Source organism: Stegodyphus dumicola, chromosome X1, assembly GCF_044657685.1.
Source record: "Stegodyphus dumicola isolate Sdum_Otavi_A_Nest chromosome X1, ASM4465768v1".
Lineage (NCBI taxonomy): Eukaryota > Metazoa > Arthropoda > Arachnida > Araneae > Eresidae > Stegodyphus > Stegodyphus dumicola.
Window position 1 is genome coordinate 256,036,219 of NC_140780.1, and position 21,429 is coordinate 256,057,647.

At 34.0% G+C, this 21,429-nt stretch overlaps 2 protein-coding genes across 4 annotated transcripts in view; one reads left to right on the plus strand and one right to left on the minus strand.

Moving 5' to 3' along the window:
- The window catches only part of LOC118197369 (ubiquitin-like protein 3), a 245,347-nt gene that overhangs the window by 17,233 nt on the left and 206,685 nt on the right, over nucleotides 1–21,429 (minus strand). For all 3 annotated transcript variants that reach the window (XM_085807563.1, XM_085807566.1, XM_085807564.1), the window contains 3 exons: nucleotides 19,673–19,781; nucleotides 15,663–15,752; nucleotides 3,886–3,963 (listed from right to left, as the gene is read on the minus strand). In XM_085807563.1, the coding sequence (XP_085663689.1) occupies nucleotides 3,886–3,963; nucleotides 15,663–15,752; nucleotides 19,673–19,781 (277 nt within the window). The remainder of the gene's footprint in view (nucleotides 1–3,885; nucleotides 3,964–15,662; nucleotides 15,753–19,672; nucleotides 19,782–21,429) is intronic.
- On the plus strand, nucleotides 9,562–12,797 carry LOC146993479 (uncharacterized). The gene is made up of 2 exons (XM_085807650.1): nucleotides 9,562–9,983; nucleotides 12,334–12,797. Exons 1-2 carry the CDS (start codon nucleotides 9,562–9,564, stop codon nucleotides 12,671–12,673), a joined length of 762 nt encoding a protein of 253 aa, XP_085663776.1. The 3' UTR covers nucleotides 12,674–12,797.

Sequence of the window (21,429 nt, forward strand, 5' to 3'; positions counted from 1 at the left end):
ACGTAAGACGGAGAAGGTCACAGGACGTGTTTTGAAAGAATCTCTTCCTTTTCAGTTAACATTAATGGGATAACAGCGCGAGCTGTTACTTCTAAACGTAAAGCATTAAAATAAATTTTTAGAAATAAAGCGATATATGATTTGGGTAAACGCAGTCACTTATTGATTATTGACTAATACAGCATTAGAGTTCCGTGATTGGACGTATGGCGAAGAATTAGGTCATGTGACTGTCATCGGCTTAAACCCATTCTTATTCTAGTTTCAATAGAAAAGACTTGTAAGGCTTTCTTGCGAGAGCTGGCAACCCAGCAGTGTAAGGAAAGCTGCACTTGCGGCACATTTCTTTTAGTTCTGAGACGGTATTTTATTCTTGCGCATCCGCAGGGATGTTCTTGGTTTAATTAATTTTCTTATATGCTCGGAACTAAAACTTCTGAAAATAGCAGTAGTGAGGAAATGCGTTTAAAATCAAGCACCTTCGAAAAGTAAAATATATAAATTCGTGAATGTTCTTCCAGACTACAGACATTGCACTTTGCTACTAAGGCTTAGGTGTCGATACGTCCAAATTTCTTCTCGCTCAATGTTTCTTTTCATTTTACATCCGCAGAGAAATGTCTGCTTCGAAAGTTTTCACTCTCTCCTCTGCGTGAATACGAGCCAATTTCCTTAAAAAGGTCCTTCACGAAAGCATGTCTTTCCCTAGGCAGATAGTCCTCGTTTGCTTTGCCCATATTCAAATAATCTTCAATCTTCTGTAACATTTAATTTTATTCAGTCTTATTACTATTAAGCACTGAAGTTCAGATGGCCAAAAAGAGAATGTATGTTAGGAATTAAAAAACAATTCTGTAGAAACAAGAAGTAAGAAAGCGCAAATTTACGTAAATGAGGAGATTCTTTAATTTTTAGATTATCTTATGGCGTTCCCAGATTTTCAGCTTGTTCTTAATACTTGCAAACTGACAAAAGTGTTCACTTTCCGAAAACTATATTTGAAAAAGAGGATGAAATATTTTTTCTCGTTTTCTTTAGTGGTTTTTCAATTTGTGATCTATTGTAACAAGGAAGAAGAATTTAGGTAATGACAAATAATGCGGAAATGTAACTTTTGCACTGAGCCTTTAAAAAGAAAGATTTAAAGGACTCGGATTCATCCAATTGAAAAGTGAGTATACAATCCGAGTAACTGATTAAATGCATGTTAGTCTCAGTGGGAACATTTGGATCGGTGATGTTAAGATTATCTGAATACGGTAAAGGAAATGACGGCTATCCGGTTAAGAGGAGGAATGTCTTCGTGGAGGAGTTCCAAAGTTAAACTAGCTCATATCCACGGTACACATAAGGAAACAGAAGAAAATATCCATTCAGCTAGCCCGTTCGCTGGGGTTCGAACTCGGATCGAATTAACAGTGTTCAATGGTTTTAACAACTCGGCTATTGATTAGCGACATTCGCATTGAATAAAACCTAACTAGAACTGAGTTTAAATATCACGAATGAATAAATAATAATCAAATACAAAGCCCAACATTAAGAATCAGCGTAAATTAAAAAAAAGATTTTTTTTTTCAGTACTAGTTTCCATAGTTTTTGAAATACCTTCTTCGGTTACTAAGTGCAAATGAACCAAATAAAGGCTGAAGAAAGATAAGATAAGGATAGAGATAAGATAAGAAAATTTATACAGATGTTAAGCTACCGGCGCCATCTATTGATAACACAAGAAAAACTAAAGCAAAATTTCTTTAAAGGCTGAAGGTAAAGATGGATTGCAATTGGGGTCACTAACTAGAATAGAAATGTGTTTATTTCGAACAGAGTTGAGTAAGTGAAATTAGTTCATCAATTTCAATGCAGGAGAAATATAATTCACGAAGTCTAGTTCTTAGACATCTTAATGCACCTTCCGCTGGAACATTTGTAAATAATTTTAATAATGTTTAGCTAACAGATACGAAGCAGTACCTAAATTTGATACAATAGGGCGGAAAAGAATACAACTTTTATGAATTTTGGGAAGAGCATATAATCTGGCACAGTTCGCAACAGATGGGATAAGCGACCGTTTTAAGTGGGTCGGAAGGATTTGTGAAGATTTGATTGCAGTTTTTGAGTCAAAAATTAAAACTGCTATTAAATCTTCATTAAGCTAAACATTTAGTTTCTAGATTTTGAACTTTATTGGATAATAACATTTACACCATAAAAAATTTAATAGACTTTGTAAAAAAAGTTAAAAGTATTTCTCAGCAAAATTTCCTCATGGTTTCTTTTCATGTTAAATCATTATTTACCAATGTTCCAGCGGAAGGTGCATTAAGATGTCTAAAAACTAGACTTCGTGAAATTCATTTCTCCTGCATCGAAATTGATGAACTAATTTCACTTACTCAACTCTGTTTGAAACAAACACATTTTGTTTTCCAAAATAAGTATTATAAGCAAACTGAGGGGTTAGCCATGGGAAGCACTCTTAGTCCAATCCTTGCTGATATCTACATGCATTATTTTGAATCAAAATTATTTGAAACTTTAAACTTCCCAGTTTGGTTTCGCTACGTAGAAGATACATTTACCGTGTTTGATAATACTGAAAATGATTTAAATAATGTTCTTTCAATTGTGAATTCCATTGATCCTGTTATTTAGTTCACTTTTGAACTTGAGACATCCAATTCTCTTCCGTTCCTCGACATTTTGGTCACACGTAACATATCTGACTTCAGTACTACTGTTTATTGTAAACCTTCATCGGTCTGCCTTCCACCACACTTCAAATCATGTCATCTGACGAAACAGAAGTTAGCTTCATTTTATTTCTTTGTTTTCCGTGCACTTCAAGTTTGCTCCTCCAAATCAGCTCTTGATCAAGAACTAAATTATTTAAAAGCAGTTGCTATTGACAGGGGCTTTTCATCCAACATTATTAACCGTGCAGTTAAAAAATTCTCATCGGAAAACATCAAAAGGTACAATCCTATTTTAGATGATTATAGGAATTCTGTTGTCATTCCTTTCTTTCCGTCAATTAGCTATAAAATTGAACGTATTTTGCAGAAATTTAACTTTCGGGTTGTTTTCTCTCCTATCAATAAAATTCCTAGTTCCATGCTTAAGGACTCCATTCCGAATATGAATTCCTGGGGTATTTACAGGATTCCTTGCCAATGTAGTTTAATTTACATTGGTCAAACATAAACAGCATTAAAATTTTTGTTAAAAAACATAAGGCATATGTTAGAAAAAGGAAGCCCAGAAATCCGCTGTTGCTCAGCATTGTTGGAAAGAAAATCACACTTTCTATTTTTCTGCAGCCAAAATTATTGAAAAGACATCCTCCATTGGTGAATTAGATTTTTTAGAAGCGTTTCACATCCAAAAAACACTTCTGTTCTAGTTAATTATCCCAATTGCAATCTATCTTTACCTTCAAATTTTAAAGAAATTTTGTTTTAGTTTTTCTTGTGTTATCAATAGATGGCGCCGGTAGCTTAACTTGTGTCCAACTTTTCTTATCTTATCTCTATCCTTAACTTATCTTTCTTCACACTTTATTTGGTTCATTTACACTTAGCAGCTGAAGAAGGTAGTTCAAAAACTATCTAAACTAGTACTGCAAAAAATTTTAAAAGATTACGCTGATTCTCAATGTTGGACTTTGTTTTGAAAAACCTAACTAAAGTTTATTGGCACACAATCTATCAATTATACGATGATGCGATATTTGACGAAGTCACATAATTACATAAATATTCATTTATGTAATTATAATTGATGTAACAGCTATTTCAAAATAAAGAGAAAAAGACTTGGATAAAGTAAGCATCATACTTAAATTGTAGAATCTGTCCACAATGAAGAAAATTTGAATCTTACCTTGGGAATTGGGCTCGGGTAGATTTTCTCTTGGGACTAAATGCATGACAGTTGTTTTGCCCAGTGGCAACTGCAAAGCTAAAAATACAGAGAAACATTTTTAGTTTTGTAGGATTAATCAAGTTAAAAGTCGAATGTGAAGAAATTAACCAGAAATATTATAAAAATTAAAATATAATATTTTACCAAAAATTCACTTCATTGGAAATCAAAACTGATTCGAATGCCGTAAGCCTATCATCTAAAAGTATGAAATCGAAAATACCGATTCGATAGTCATATGCGGAAAGAACAAAAATTCTGATAGATTCATTTGAAAATATATTACTAATCCTGGTCATAAAATGAAATAACAAGCAAGTGGTTTGTTTTCTTGTTTATTTGAATAAATCAAAGGGTACTAGTGCTATCTGCCTAAGGTGAGGGATTGTGGAGAGTTTTCTACGAGAAATTAGATCGTATTTACAAAACATAACAAATTCGTGAAATACAGAGTTAAAGAGCATACGGAAAATTATATAAAAGTAGAGCATAATCTTAAAATACAATTACGAAAATTGATTGACTCAAATACATTTATAAAGTCCAAGCATTGCACTAAATAATACATATTCGAATATAAAAATATAGAAATCCTTTCGTATTAGAAGTTATATATTTGCTCTTCTTCGAAAATTTAATATTTACATACTCGCTGTGTAATTTTTGCGTTTAAAAAATGATGAAGTGATGTCTGAACCGTCTCTTTCATTTCCCAAAATTTCTAAGATTCTTCTTCGCTTATACCTAATCTTAAAACATAATTCAGTTCCGTAAAATTATTAATTATTTAATCTTAGTCATGTACAAATGGCTACACTGTTTTTTTTTTTTTTTTTTTTTCCCCTCACACTAATCGTTTTGCATTAACATACTGACATGCCAAGGTTTATTTTTACTTCGTCCTCATAAATACAAAAGCTGGCCATCATTGGTTTAGATGATGGAAGTAGCTTTATAGTTACTTTACTTTTAAAAATATTAGTATCATAAACAGCTAAATCAAGCTAAGTCAGCCATACTACTTCCACATACCTTATATACAAAAATTCACTAAAAAGTTGCAAAATTATAATAAAATCCTATATTCTTCGTCTTAGGCAGTGATTTTCTGCGCTAAGAAGGACTAAATTGGAAATCGCCAGCTGAAGTTACTAGAACATGGTCTGATTTCGACAGTGGCGTAGCTAGGGTGGGACAAGGGGGGACATCTGTGGCTGGGCGCAGCATTCAGGGAGCGCCAAATTGATGTTACGAAATTTTAGAATGAAATGTTTTCCGTTCTTGGCACAGAGAAAGGGGCACAAAATCTTCAGTCGTCTCCTGGCGCTGAAAACCCTAGCTACGCTTCTGGATTTCGAGCAGAGGACAAAAAGTGGGTACAAAATAATCGGGACCAATCTGAAAGAGAAGACGGCTGGTAAAGAATTATACGAGCACAAATATGTGTTTAATATTTATTTTGGAGTTTTTTTTTTTTTTTTTTTAAGGGAATGATTCTGTTTTGACTGAGGAATACTTTTTGTTATTAAACATATCAAGATTACAGTGAGTTTGGCCACTTAAATGAAGATTCTACTTCAGTAAAGGCCATTTCTTTTACCCATACGTGCTAAAAGGATTTTCTATCTCACCTTTTTCTACTTATTTTACGAAAAGTCAGCCTTGGTGACTATCTTTTATACTTAACACTTAATTATTCCATCACTTTCACTTCAGCAACAGATTGTTTTCTTTTCTTGCGTATCATTCATCCACTTAAAGTTAACTTAATATGAATTTCAAAAGTAAACTGAACATCAAGTAGTTCTCTCATCTAGAATTAATTTTTACTCGATGTGTACTAAAAAATTGCAGGATCAACTTAAGATCCGTTCTGAAATTTCTGAATAATAAAGAATATTAAATCATTTTATATCATATGCTTTGCTTTTAAAATCATTTTTAATAACTATTCTTGCTCATTAACTTTTTTTTAATAGTAACTTGTAACTTTTGCTTCATGTAGGCACGAAGCATTGTCAAGAGAAGATTAAACACACTACATTATGAAAACACTTGTACTAATTTACTTATTTTCTTAGTTCTTTGAGATTATTTTTCAAGCGTCCATTTTCTCATAGTTCTGTATTTTTCTTTAATGCAAAAGAATTTTAAAGCACTTGGCTTCGAACAAAAACAAATTATTAACTAACGGAGCTTGCTCTATGAAAGGAAGAACACGAAAAAAAAGGGGGGGGGGGAAAGCGCCACACTTTTCGCAAAATTCCCTATCTGCTGTAATATATTCGAAAATATTTCTAGAAGACTGAGATAATACAGTTGCGCACACATATATATTTCTGAGGATATACTCATCTTCCTTTTTCGGAAATGCAGTCATCGCAAAAATTAGGATTTACGGAAAATGTATTAATAGATAATGACAACCACACTTGGAAAGAACATTATTTGCACAACCAAGAAATTAAACATTACTTTCTTGCGTAATATTTACATAATTATAATAATTTAATTGAAAGCTATTTTTTCATGTATTTGAAGTGATCATCCAAATACCAATATCCTATTGTATAAAATCACAATATTTCCTTTTTTATGACGTGAAACTAAGCGTCTAGGAATATACAGAAACACTTTTCCTGTTTACTTACAAAATTTTTGCTTTGTTTAGTATTCACAATGGCTCTTGGATTTAGCATTAAACAACATCCTTCATTTTATTCCTCAGTTTTAAAGAATGAAGCTTTCTACTACAGTCAGATTTTATTTATAATCATACTTAATAACTCTTTTGATCTAATTTAATTAAATACGGCAAAGCACACGTTGGCTATCTGTCAAAGGCAAAGGACGCCTTCGTACAGAAATTTCTAAGAAAAACTTACATTTACGTTACATATGGGGCAAACCCCGAAAATACTAATGCAGCCGGTTCGTTTGCCAGGCTTCGAGTCAAGGTGGAATAACCACTGTTCAGTGGTCTTATCCTCTAAAATCAGATACCGATCTGATAGAAAGGGCAATAACACACTGTGTTAAAAAAATAAAAAACTGCATTTTATTCTTCGTTTAGTGGTATTGTTCCGGTTTGACTAGAAACTTTGACTATGCCGATGTTCCGGTTTGATTAGAAACAAACTTTTCTCTGCCTCAGAATGGCAACAGTGAGAACTTGACTTTAGATTTGTTATGACGCAGCTAGAACGCTGCTCCTGAGATGTAACATTAGATTCGATTCTAGATTCTAGATTACATTAATTTTAGTATTTTAATAAATCCTTTTAAAACTAGATTGAGTATTTGATCATAGAATTATAGCTGAACCACCGCTTGCAGAAATTTAGATGTGGCATTTAGATACGTCGTTAGATAGTTAGATGCGTAAGCAGCGACATTCGTGATTCGAATAGTGTACATTAGTGCGTACATAAACATTTTTTGGTGCTACCTGCCGGGAAGCCGGCCAATATTCGACAATATGGATTCGTAAGTATGGATTTCACGGTGTGAAGTGTGCGAAGCCTGCAAAAGGTAGGATAAGTTTTCTATTTTAAAGTAATTATGGAAGATCCTGTCGCTAAGCTTAAATTGAAACGCAAAGTATTAAGGACCGCAGTGTCCAAGGTACTAAAGAAAATTGAGACAGAATTAAGCAAAGATGACGTTAGTATAAATGTAATAGAAGAAACTTTAGACATATTAAACGAAAAGGCAAAACTCTGAGTGATTTAAACACTCAAATACTTATAGAACAGGATTTAAAGGCCCCAGAGGATGAATTTGAACTTGAAGTTTCATCCGCTCTAGAATATGAAGAAAAAATCCAACTGTGGCAATTTAGAGCAAGAAAAAAATTGAGGGAATTACACAAACTCGAAAATTTGGATCCTAATGAAACCGCTATAGATTCCAAACTTGAAAATGATAAAATTATTCGCCTTCCAAAATTGACTATGTCTAAATTTTTTGGTGATTCTAGCAATTGGCAGGAGTTTTGGAGTCAATTCGAGGCAGCTATCCATAACAATGACTCATTATCGAAAGTAAATAAGTTCAGTTACTTAAAGTCATTACTAGGTGGGGTAGCTTATAACTGTTAAATCATTCCCCTGTTAGAAATGTAAGGGATATAGAAAATCTTAGGAATTTATATGATCAGTGTGAAACTCAAATTAGATGCTTAAAGTCAATGAACGTGGTATCAGAAACTTCGGTGGTTTACTTTGCCCAATATTGCTAAAATTAATTCCATCAGAGATAACATTAGAATACAGTCGCAGTAGAAACAGTGACCAAACATGGAACGTTAAGGAATTAATGGAATTTATTCGTAAAGAAATAGAAAGCCGCGAAAGAGCTATGCAGTTAAATGAGAGTAGAGAAACAAAAACAAAACACCGAGCGGAAATGATTCATAACTGGAGGCATAAATCAAACGATCGTCTCCACTCCGCTCACGATAATGAAACGTATGAATATGTTGCTCCAGTCGCTAGCAGTAAATGCATATATTGTGACGAACTACACGATTCGGAGCGCTGCGAAATTAAAACCGTGGAGGAGAAAAGAAATATTTTAAAATCTCAAGCCCGATGTTTTTTGTGCCTAAAATCTCAGCATAAAATTAAGCAGTGTAAGGAAAGAAAAATGTGCGAAATATGTAATAAAAAACACAATAGGTCTATTTGTTTCCAACTCGAAACCAAATCGGAGAAAAACAAGGTCGTGTCGACAATTCCATCCGGTAAAGAAGATGTTCAGATTAGTCAATTAAAAACCGAAACTTTCCGCAGCGCATTGCTACAAACGTGTACTGTGATGATACGTCCATTTTCTGAGAAGGATAATTTAGAACCAGTTCGTATTCTATTAGACAATGGATCAATGAGAAGTTTTATAATTCGGGACATTTCAGAAAAGTGTAAATTACCTGTTATTCGAAAGGAGACTTTGTCCGTATTTGCCTTTGGGGTTAACCAGGCAACAGGACAAACTTACAATGTTGTTAAAGTCAAACTAGAAAACAGAAGTAAACCATCCCTAAATATAGAAATTGAAGCTTTAGAAACTAACCAAATATGTGCAACTAATTTAGCTTTCCCTGATATCCCAGTTTCCAAAATTAACAGAGAGATAATAGGACTACAATTAGCTGATTCTTGTGAATTCAGTAATAAAAATATTGCTGTTTTGATCGGAGCAGATTACTATCATGAAGTAATAACTGGTAGACTTAAACGTTTTAAAAATAAACTTATAGCTTCCGAAACAAATTTTTGGATGGTGCCTTCAAGGCCGGACTGATTCTAACGGTAAATTGTAAACATGGACATTATTGTTGACGACAAATTGGTCTCAACACAATTGAAGCAGTTTTGGGAATTAGAAACATTGGGAATTGAACAAGGGAAGGAAATTAGTAAAATAGATAATGACATTTTAGAGAATTTTAACAGAACTATCAAATTTAAAGAAACGCGATATGAGGTTAAACTCCCTTGGAATGAACATTCGTCTGAATTAAAAACGAATTACGTAAATGCAGAAGTTCGCTTTAATAAACTGGTTAAAAGGTTGAGAAATGATCCACTGCTTCATCAGCAGTATCACTCAGTTATAGAACAGCATTTAAAAATGGGTATAGCTGAGGAAATTGATCCAAGTTCTGGAGAAACAGGAAGAATTTATTACATGCCTCACCAGCCAGTTATCCGACCTGACAAACCCGTGAGAGTTGTATTTGATGCATCGAGCCATTCGAAAAATGAATACTCTTTAAACGATTGTCTCTATTCCGGTCCTAATTTAAATCCACCATTGTTAGAGATATTAATACAATTTCGTACACATAGCATAGCATTTACTGCCGACATTGAACAGGCCTTTCTCCAGATTTCTCTGTCACTTGAAGATAGGGATGCTGTAAGATTTTTGTGGGCAAATAACCTTACAGATAAGGATGGGAAACCTAACACGAAAATACTTAGGATGACTCGCGTTTTGTTTGGAGCTACATCCAGCCCATTTTTGCTTGCCGCTACTATCAAACATCACATAAATACCTTTAAAGAAACAAATCAGAAAGCAGTTAAACTATTGAACGAATGTTTATACGTAGACGATTTAATAGGTGGGGATGAAGACGAAAATGAAGCTAAACTCATATATGAAGATATTAGATATATTTTAAAGGCTTCTGGTTTCAACATGCGAAAGTGGAAAACAAATTGTGGGAATCTCTAGGAAGTTTTTGACGAATACAAAACTGGTGAAATCCAGAAAGTTTTGGAACAGAAGGTATTGGGATATAAATGGAATTACAAGGAAGACCTTCTGAAGATAGAATCGCAAACTCTAACTAATCAAGGGAAAACAAAGTTAATGACAAAAAGAGAAGTTCTGAAAACCATTGGAAAGCTTTACGATCCCATTGGATTTATAAGTCCATTCACCATTAGGGCAAAAATACTAATGCAGGAAATTTGGCAATTTGGGGTAGATTGGGATCATCCGTTACCATTGGACTTTGAAAACAGAATGAAAAAATGGATTAATGAACTGTTAGCGATTCAGGATGTAAACATTCCGCGACATTACTTCCGAAAGACTAACAAGTCTGAATTGAGAGATATTCAAATGCATTGCTTTACCAACGCAAGTCAGAAGGCATATGGAGCTGTGATATACCTGCGATACGTCACGACGGACAGTGAAATAAGAAGTAGTTTTGTCATTTCCAAAACCAGATTAGCTCCACTGAAGAAGCTGTCCCTTCCAAGATTAGAGCTGATGGGGGCCCTCATCGGAGCAAGATTAGCCTCGAATGTTAAAGAACAGTTAGAGAAAAGACTCCAGATGAATGTATATTTTTGGTCAGACTCTTCTGTTACGTTACATTGGATAAAGGGCGATTTAAATAAATGGAAACCATTCATCCAACATCGAGTAATGGAAATACGAGAGAAAACATCACCTGAGTCCTGGAATTATTGCCCTGGAGATGAAAATCCGGCTGATATGCTGACCAGAGGAACAAAGACAAATTCCACGAAAGGAATGACGTTGTCTGAACTACGAAATAGTGACATGTGGTGGTATGGACCTAAGTGGCTATTACAGAGCATCGATTCGTGGCCTAAACTTGCAGAATCAGTAAGAGATTTCAAGGATCATGAAGAGCTTGAACTTCGAAGGGGAGCTGTAGCGAACTCAACAGTCACAGGTGAAAATTCCATTGAGAACGAATTCATTAAAAGGTATTCGTCATTCAGCAAATTGATTAGAACTACTGCGTGGTGTTTAAGGTTTGCGAACAACTGTAGAACCAATCCATCATTAAGAAAAGAAAGCTTTTTAGTGCTTCTGAACTACAGAATGCAACAAAAGTGCTAGTCAAATGTGTATAACATTCTGAATTTCAACCTGAAATTAAGTGCCTGCAGTCGAAACGATCAGTTCCAAGTAATAGTAAGGTTTTATCCTTAAATGTATTTCTGGATGAAGAAGAACTTTTACGAGTTGGTGGGAGGCTACGTTTCTCCAATCTTTTAGAAGACCACAAACATCAACTTCTTTTACCCAAAAGACATCATTTCACTGAATTACTCATAGATTATTATCACAAAAAATCTCTTCATTCACACTTTCTCTTATTAGACAATTATACTGGATACCTTACGGACAAGATAGAGTTAGACGCGTTATAAGTAAATGCATGACGTGCTTTCGAACAAGGAACCAAACCATAAACCAAATGATGGGAGACTTACCTAGAGATAGAGTTGTAATAACTAGACCATTCGAAAAAATAGGACTGGACTTTGCAGGTCCAGTTATCACCAAGCCTAATTTGAAAAGATCTAGAGTTACGTTTAAATCATACATCGCGATATTTATTTGCTTTAGTACAAAGGCTATTCATCTAGAAGTAGTATCGGATTTGTCTACTGAAGCATTTCTAGCATGTCTTAGAAGGTTTATTGCCAGACGATCTAAACCATCCATTGCTTGGAGTGATAACGCTACGAACTTCAAGAGAACGAAGAATGTTCTTGATAAACTCTTTAGAATTTGTACATCGGATCCCATTCAACGCTTTAGTTCCGAAGAAGGTATAACATGGAGATTTATTCCTCCTTCTTCCCCGCATTATGGCGGATTATGGGAGGCTAATATAAAATCAATGAAGAGAATTTTGACAAAGGTCGCGAAAACGAGAATTTTAAACTTTGAAGAGCTGTATACATTAATTACACAAATAGAAGCCTGCTTGAACTCTCGACCTCTATCACCTATTTCGGCTGATCCAACAGATCTTCAGCTTTTGACTCCAGGTCATTTCCTAATAGGAGCTTTACCTTTGTCGATACCAGAAACGAATGATTCTGTAGATTCTTTGACCTTGTCTTCTAGATGGACTTTAATTCAAAAACTTAGAGCTAATTTCTGGAACCGTTGGAGCGTGGAATATCTTAATCATTTGCAGAACCGCTCAAAATGGAATCAAGTGAGGCCCAATCTCAAGGCAGGACAACTAGTCTTGTTAAAGGATAAAAACAAGACACCCATTAAGTGGACACTAGCTCGCATCGAGGAGACCTTTCCTGGTTCAGATGGCCTAGTACGAGTCGTAGACGTCAGAACTTTAGACGGAATCTTTCGCCGAGCCGTCTCCAATATCAGTCCACTCCCATTTCCAAATGATGTTGGACAATCGTCCAACGGGGTCCGGGATGTTCCGGTTTGACTAGAAACTTTCACTATGCCGATGTTCCGGTTTGATTAGAAACAAAGTTTTCTCTGCCTCAGAATGGCAAGAGTGAGAACTTGACTTTAGATTTGTTATGACGCAGCTAGAACGCTGCTTCTGAGATGTAACATTAAATTCGATTCTAGATTCTAAATTAGATTAATTTTAGTATTTTAATAAATCGTTTTAAAACTAGATTGAGTATTCGATCATAGAATTATAGCTGAACCACCGCTTGCAGAAATTTAGATGTGGCATTTAGATACGTCGTTAGATAGTTAGATGCGTAGGCAGCGACATTCGTGATTCGAATAGTGGACATTAGTGCGTACATAAACAGGTATAACAACCATTTTCAAATAATTAAGTGAACTACTGTATATAAAAATATGCAGATGATGTGTTTTAAGCAGTGTTAAAAGAATCTATGATTAATAATAGATATAAACCGATTAAAACTTATGATAGCTACGTGCATTACAAATATTATTAATAATCAAAATACATGTGGTACACACAAAAACTACGAAATTAAATTATCTTATTATGTAATGAAAGCTTGGAAGAAATCTCGTACTGAAAGATGGAACAAAGACCGCTGAATACTAACCCAGGCCGACGGGCTGGCTGCATGGCTTGTTTCCGTGGTTTTCTTCCTATATCGCTCGACACTGAAAATGCAACACCAAGAAGGAGTGGTCAGAAAGTGATGAAATTTGGAAAAAAAACTGAGACAGCAAGCAGCAATAAGTGATCTTTATTTCAAAATGATAATCAGAATACAGAGCGAGAACGGCGTCGGTTCAGTAGGATGTAGGACCACCGAGGACAGCGATGCACGAAGAAACACGTCTAGGCATAGAGTCAATAAGAGTGCGGATGGTGTCCTGAGGAATGGCTCTCTATTCCCTTCCAACCATTTGCCACAGTTCGTCTTCTTTGGTGACAACACCTGATTGCTCCTTTTTTTACCACGTGACCCCAACGCTACCGCAGACATAGCGATAGAAGTTGAACATCTTTGAACTTCGTCCGCCGTCCGTCACCGCACACCTACTGGATTGCAGATGTCAATAAAAGTGGATTCGGTCGCTGATTGGAGAAACGCACCGCACTTGCAACGCACTAATGGAAACAGGCCTTAAGCCAAACCTTAACCATTAAGCGCAAACGAAGGGTTATCTTTCTAAGAAAAGGGATGCGTTCGTGAAGGACTTTCCAAAAGAAGTTGACTCGACGAATGAATGAATTTATAAAAACACATGACACACACACTAAAAAAAAAAAAAAAAGATAAGTCTTCTAACTTAAATTACTTTGCTGATCTACAACATCCTGCTGAAACTATTTCTATTTATTTATTATTATTTTTTTAAGTAAATTTTATTTTACTTCGTTGTTTCGGAAGAACTGATAAAAAAAATCTCAGCTTTTACACGTTGAGAAGAACCATACAGATTCAAGACAGCTTGTTCTTTATTCAGATTCAACATTGCTTGAGTATTCTGCAATAATTCAGCAACCAACTAAGTAGTACATATAATATTTCTGCTACGTTCAGCAACACATTAAACTGCTATGTTTTCTGCTTGATATGAAACATTAATTTTGTAGCCTACATATATACTTGTATTTCTATTAGGCCTGCATGCAATTTCTGCAGACGATGTAAGCTCTATCGCATCAAACAACAGAAATAAGGTTAAAATACCCTATCCCAGTTTTCACGTCAAAGAAATGGTAAAAAATCTCTAAGAGTAGCTCTTTTTTTTTTTTTTTTTTTTTTTTTTTAATTCATAGGATCAGTGGAGATGGATCTGAATCCTCAGTTATATTAATTCATAAATAAATGGCTCATAAGCTGGCAATTTCAAGTACGTTAACGGAAAATATTTTGAAAAAAGAGCCATTATATATGTTTTTACTCAAGACATTTTTAACTCGTTAATGAAGAAAACGGAATAAGGTATAATGAAATTATACCTTATTTGTAAAGTAAATGCTTAATAGTCTTGAAGAACTATGAATAGAAAATAGAAGGTTTAGCTAAGCTATTATTTTAATTTGATTTCTATTAAAATAGATCCTCACCTAGCCAACGTATAAAAAGAGAGACTAGCCCTAATGAAGCATACTTATAACAATTACACGTTACTGTATTTAGAACACTAATGTGATACATGTTACTCATTTTAAATGTTATTAATTACATCTTCTATTAAAGACACCTTTAACTTAACATGTGCTAAATCCAAAAATATCCATATAACATGTGCTAGAAGAGGAAAATAAAACCAATCCTTTTTTAGAAGAAAAAGAACTAAAAAAAAAATGAATTGGAGTAAAGTAAGTAAAGTCTTGGTAATCCAATCCCTGTTACTAATTTGATTTTCTTAGGATTTAGTTCACTTGTCATATCTATTATTAGGTTCTTCCTAATACTTAAAAATCTAATATTTAAAACTGAAATTTATTTCCTCCTACTTAACGAGAAAACGTTTTCGCAAAGAAAGAAGGCACGCAGAATTTAAAGTATCTATACTGAGAATTATTTTTATCGTCTCATCTATTCCATAGCTAAAAAAGGCAAAAGTAAGTATAAGCATTAAAAAGTTTCTGACGCTGATTTATACATGTTGCTGGGCAAGAAATACGTGCATAGCAGAAAAGAACTATTTGTTGATAACAAAATTTCTCAGAAACATACATAATAAGGAACGTTATCAAGCATTACATATTAGGAAGATCTTGAAATGAAAGCTTCCTAAATGTTACAAATTAAATTAAATTTTAGACTGCATCAGGAAGTGTTAACGGCATTTTCTCTACTATAAATTTCATTCCATACTCTTAGGAGGGAATTTTAATGGTGTATTAAATATACGAAGACTTATTCATATATTCGATTTAATAAGACAGAAGAGTCACCTAATGTTAACTAAAAAGCGAAACTTTACAGGAGGGAAAAAACATCAGTACTGCTTACCTCCTAAAGTAACATTTCCGTGAAGAAACCTCCCTTGGTATATAAGACGGAGAATTTCTGCTTTGGCCACGGATTCTTCAGCCCATTCGGCTTAAAAAAAGAAAAATACAATTTCATTTTATTTTCACTTCACAGAAACCATTTCAACATTTTTTAGCCAAAAAACCAGATTACAAAATAGACTTTAAAAAGTAATGTAAAAAAATTGCGATATTTTCAGCAGTATCAGCAAATTTGATTTTTACAATTCCCCTTCCACTGATTTCATTTTTTGTTCATTTGAAATTTCTTCGAACCTTTTTATCTTTCCCCCCTATTGCTTCTCGTTCAGCCAGTATTTGTCAAATAAGATATGAAGAGTAGCTGGTGAAATTAAGAAACTTTGTACTACAGTACAAATTTTACATTTATTTAGATAGAACTCTTTTCCATTATAGGTTTGAGGGAAAATTAATTAAGTTTAAACCAACTTTTTATTATTTTTAGCAATCGTATTTATATACTTTGCCATTTCGCTGTCAAATCTAAGAATCCACAAATCGAAACAAAAATTTATTTATAGATTTTGCAGCTCGAGTCTAAAGTTTCCAAAAACCAAATATGACGAATTAGATAAGTAGTACGTAGATTTAGGAAGATTATCCACCAAAATATTTCATGAGATTTGAGCAATGCATACGATATGTATTTGAAAAGTAAATACGCCATTGCTGTTTAGAACCTATTTGGTGATAAAATAATCTGCAACATTAATAGTTCAATAAAGTACGTTTCTGAAACATTACATTTTAGAAATACAGAAATGGGTATAGATCTATATCATCCAAAATCAAAACATCTTCAATGTTTTGAGAACTAAGATAAAAAATAAAGTGCTTTAACTAAACAGAAAATTTACAGTTTAAAATTATACTATTACCGAAATTACATTTAAAAAACCCAAATTACTAGACTCTCAGCAAAATAATGCAGATTAAGCTATATCAGCGACGTATCAGCGTATCCAAACGATTGGCTAATATAATAATGGTATTTAATTAGAGCGGAGTGTTTATAATTTTCTTACAACTTTTATCAGAAAGTTCACTATCGCAAGTAAGCTTAAACGTTTACCTCACAGTTACGCATTTTTCTTCTTCTAGGAAATTCCCACAAAGAAACACATTTCAAGAAAAGTTTGAAACAACTTTATGAAAATCAATATGCATTTAACCTAAAAAGCCCTCTGCTATAATCCGTTTATGTGCAAAAAAAGTCATTATTTGTAACATACTTTCTTTTCTCCCCACTTTGAATTTTATAATACATCCAGTTAATTGATTTTTGAGTATGACTTGAAAGAACCCTCACACGCAAAAGCATATATCGATGCCATTTTTCAGGCTTCGATCGATAGCGTGACGATCTTAATTTTCTCAGTACGGCTTTATTGAATAACTTCAATGAAATTCAGAAAAGCGATCAAAGACTCTATATTGAGATTAGTAATTAGCAGTGCAACATTTTCAGATTAAAAGCATGGTAATTTGCAAAATTAAAAAAAACAATGATTACTCTTTTCTTGATTAATGTGAGATTTCTAAGCTATTTGGATGACAGAACGGATATAAATATAATGCTTAAAAATGGAATTATGCAAATAAATATTAGTCTTATTTAATGCATATATCTTTGTACTCAGAAACTATTTGACCACTTTCACTCTAAATTTATCCTTGTTTAACAAAGTTAATCTTTTAAGAGCCATGGTGGAAAAACAATGAAATTCTGTTAAGTATTCCATCATTTCTCAAAAAAACGGATAATTAAATTAAGAACATTTTTAATTTTAACAAAAAAATGATTGATGTTTAAATTTTCATTAGGTTTCCTTTACTATGAAATTTTAGCTCTTCATATTTTCTTAAGAAATGCGTTTAAGAAAATCTGTTGCTCCTAAGATTTATATTCATCTCGATTTAATGAAAATTTCTTCCTCTATGATTTATAGAAAGTAGTCCAGCCTAATATTTCTTTTAATATGTTATTTTATTTAATTTGTTTGGTCCTATTTTGTCTTTTGCCATTTTTAATGGTTTATACTGTTTAGTTGTCTTAGGTAGCCAGAGATTCAATGCTACGATTGTAAAGAATACATAATAAACATCAGTTAACTGGAAATATTTTTTCACCCTTAAGCTCCTGTTGTTTACACAAAATAGCACACATTCTTAGAATATTCGAAATTCAAACAGGTAACCAGTATGCCGTTGCTAACACAAAAGAAAGCAAAGTTAAGAATCATTTGAGTTAAATTATAATCATATTTTAAAAAGTTAGACTTCTCATATATTCCTCTAAAATTACTAAAGTTGTAAAAGGAAGGTCCTGTGGCTCCACATTATTTCGGCCAACAATAGTTTACTACCAGTGCACACTGGATAAAATCACTGAACTGGTAGTTTGACCCGATTCAGGCCCCGGAAAATGGGTTAGCAGCATTGGGGTTTAGTCGTTTCCTCCATGTGTAATCTGAATATGATTTCCCTATGATTGTCCTCTAGAAATAACCCTTTCCTACACCATATGGTCATCAATAGTTTTCCCATAATAACGTCCAGTCACTGTATTGGATTGCATTGTTTCATTACGCCAAAGGACCTTAGGGTTATCTATGGATGAATGCTTTCGTAGAGGATTTTCTAAAAGAAACTGGTCAGTATATTATGTTACACACGAGGAAAACCATGAAAACCTTATGCAATTAGCCCTCGGAAACAGAATCCAGAGCGCCTACCATTGTTTCGGGATTTTAGCCACTCGGCCGGTGATTGGCGCTTATGTTATATTTAAACAATCTTTAGGCAGTAACAACATTTTTTTTTAAATCCCTGACGTTTTTCATACTTTATTTTCTTTTTAAATTTAGAATAAAGGTGCTGCTGTGTATTTTAGACATGATTTATTACCCCCTTTTACAAACCATAAACATTTTGGATGTAATGTTTTTTTATTTTGCTAATGCTGATAGAATCTCAAATGATTATAAAGAGGCTCGAAAAAATGACATACACTAAATCCTAGATTCTGCTGTGTTTCGTGTTTAAATTACGCAAAAGCCCACCGGAATTGGGTCGTGGTACTTCTCAGTGCTTGAAATAAATCATAGAACTTGCCGAGCGCTCAGGAGCTCTACATAATGATGAGCTATGGCACTTATTTTTATGACATTGAACTACAATTTCGGCAAAATATTCTTCTGATCGTGTAATATTTTATTTTAGCAATAAGTAATACTTGGAAATCGATATTAACTTCTGAATGTATACCTCGCTTTCCCTGAGAACCAAACCTATGGATGGGGGGGGGGGACTGAGGCATTTAAGGAAAGAAAAAGCCACTGGCCACATGCCAAAACGTTATCCCCACGAAATGAAATAAATTTACGACAGCTTGTTTGGAAAAAGGTAAATTTTTTTTAGTTACCCTGATCGTGCTATTACAGTTGCTGATTCGGTACAGTAGTTCTCAGTTACTGGTGTTTCTAGCAAGACGGTAGGGTGAATCGTCGTTTATGACAGTCGTTGTATTTAGATTTACACACGAGGTTTATCAAGGATACTACTCTGTGCCTCCCCGCTGATCTTCAGAATTTTTGCCCACCTGTATCGCTGATATTATGGCTGCAGTTAACAGTGACCGCAGTGTGACGCAGCAAATAAAACAAATTATTGAAAAGAAACCGGCCTTATCAGCAAAGCTTAACATAATGAGCATTTATGAAACGCATAAAAGTATTAGATAACTTTGCTTTATGCATAACATAATAAAATTTGGTATCGGTTGCGTAGTTGTTTATTCGTTGTAAATTTTTTAAATGCTTAGTAGAATTATAAAACCTTATGATGTATTAGGATAGCCTATTAAATTTCTTATTATACATATCCAAGCAAAAATACAACTATCAACGATTTAAAACTGTATTCATTTCATTGATATTTATCTAATTTGTAGTACAAATGTACTATTACCTTCAACCCAGTTCTCGAAAACAAACTGTGCAATGTCCGATGCTGAATCATTCGGGCTGAAAAGATATTCCCTGGTTTTGCCACTCACCAAAATCAGCCGTAAATTGATCTGCAATAGAAAATAGACTAATTATACAATGAAAAAAAATTAGCATACACATAAAATTGTGTATTTAGACATGATAAATAAAACTTTATAATCAACGTTAGTATAAAAAGCACAAAAGAGATCAAATTTGCATTTGACGTCCCAAGTTACTCCTTTAACTTGTATCTGTAAAGCTAATAAACTTTAACGTTTTCCGCTGATATATTCATTTCACTGTAAAAGATATTGAAAAGATGCTATTTAATTTCTGCAGTAAATAATTCGTCAGAAAATAGTTTCACAAAAATATAAATTCTGTCACAAATTTTGAGAATTCTGCTATAATAGATGTAGCTAATATAAAAACAAATTTCTTTCATTTCATGTTTAGTTTCTTATAGTTATTTTCGCATATATTATATCGTCTCTCTCTCTGTATAAAGTAAATAAACCTGTACTAAAATAAAATAAAGACTTCTGACGCATTCCTGAATAATTAGTTTATGATCAATCACTTAACAAAGATTAAGGCAAACTTTTTGAAACAACTCATGTAGCCAATCGTATTCAAAATCTGTTATTTGTGGACTGGCTGAATTTATAAAATGCAGATGCTACTGCAATGACATACATACGACAGTCCAATTCTAAGAAATTTAGAAATAGGAAACGATAAACATCTGAGAAAACAACACTGGTTTCGGAATTATGACAGTTAGTTAGTTAGGAACATTAAGAACAAAATGTGTGCTATTGCTTGTACGATACACTGCCCTCCAAAAGTTAAGAAACAGCAAGTTTTTTTGTATGGGAAACAAAGACAAGACACGGAGAAATCATTGTTCAAGCTCGTCTAACGACCTAGGAGGAGGACTTAAAGCAGCAACCTGCCTTCCAAGGTATTCCCAAAGATACTCTATCGGATTCATGTCTGGGGACTGAGCTGGCCATTCCATCGGTTCCCATACCGTGACCCTCAATATATTCTTCAGGAAACCGAGCTAGGTGCGGTCGCGCATTGTCGCCCATCAGAAAAAATCCAGGACTAATAGTAGCGGCATATGGGAGGACATTGACCAAGGATCTCGTCTCGATAACTCACATTCTCACACCAGTCAAAGTTTCTCCATGGAACACATGCAGGTCATTGTGACAGAGAGAGATCCCAGTCCAAATCATTATTCCACCACCTCTGTAACTGTGTCTTTCTACTACGTGGAATTGGTTGTATCTGGTGCGTTGTTCTCTTCAGATCAACTGACAACCTAAATCACTCTCCAGTGTGAACTTGGACTCGTCTGTGAAGAAAACAGACGCATATTGTCGACTGGTCCAGGGGAAGTGATATATGGCACGTGACCTCCCGCCGTACCTTAAATAGCAACCATATTTAAGTAAACTTTCACTACGGTTGATTGTCTGTAAATAAAATCTACTGTTTATAAACTTTATGGCTCAATGTCAATTATAAACACTACTTGCTTTTTATTATTCTTTTCTCCCATACAATGGACAACGACAACTATACGCGCTCACGTAAGCATCTGTTTTCATGCTTTAATGTGAAAATATCGCATAGATTTTTATATTACTTATCGCATATCTTTTTCGCTTGACTTGTGTCGAATGGAAAGACAGTGACAGCACGCAACAGCGTGCTTTTACTCTG

Bases quoted from the DNA above. Each gene is read 5' to 3' on its own strand.
- LOC146993479 (XM_085807650.1), top strand. From the start codon at position 9,562: ATGGGTATAGCTGAGGAAATTGATCCAAGTTCTGGAGAAACAGGAAGA. The intron at 9,984-12,333 runs AAATACCTTTAA...TTTGACCTTGTC, and splicing joins GCTACTATCAAACATCACAT to TTCTAGATGGACTTTAATTC.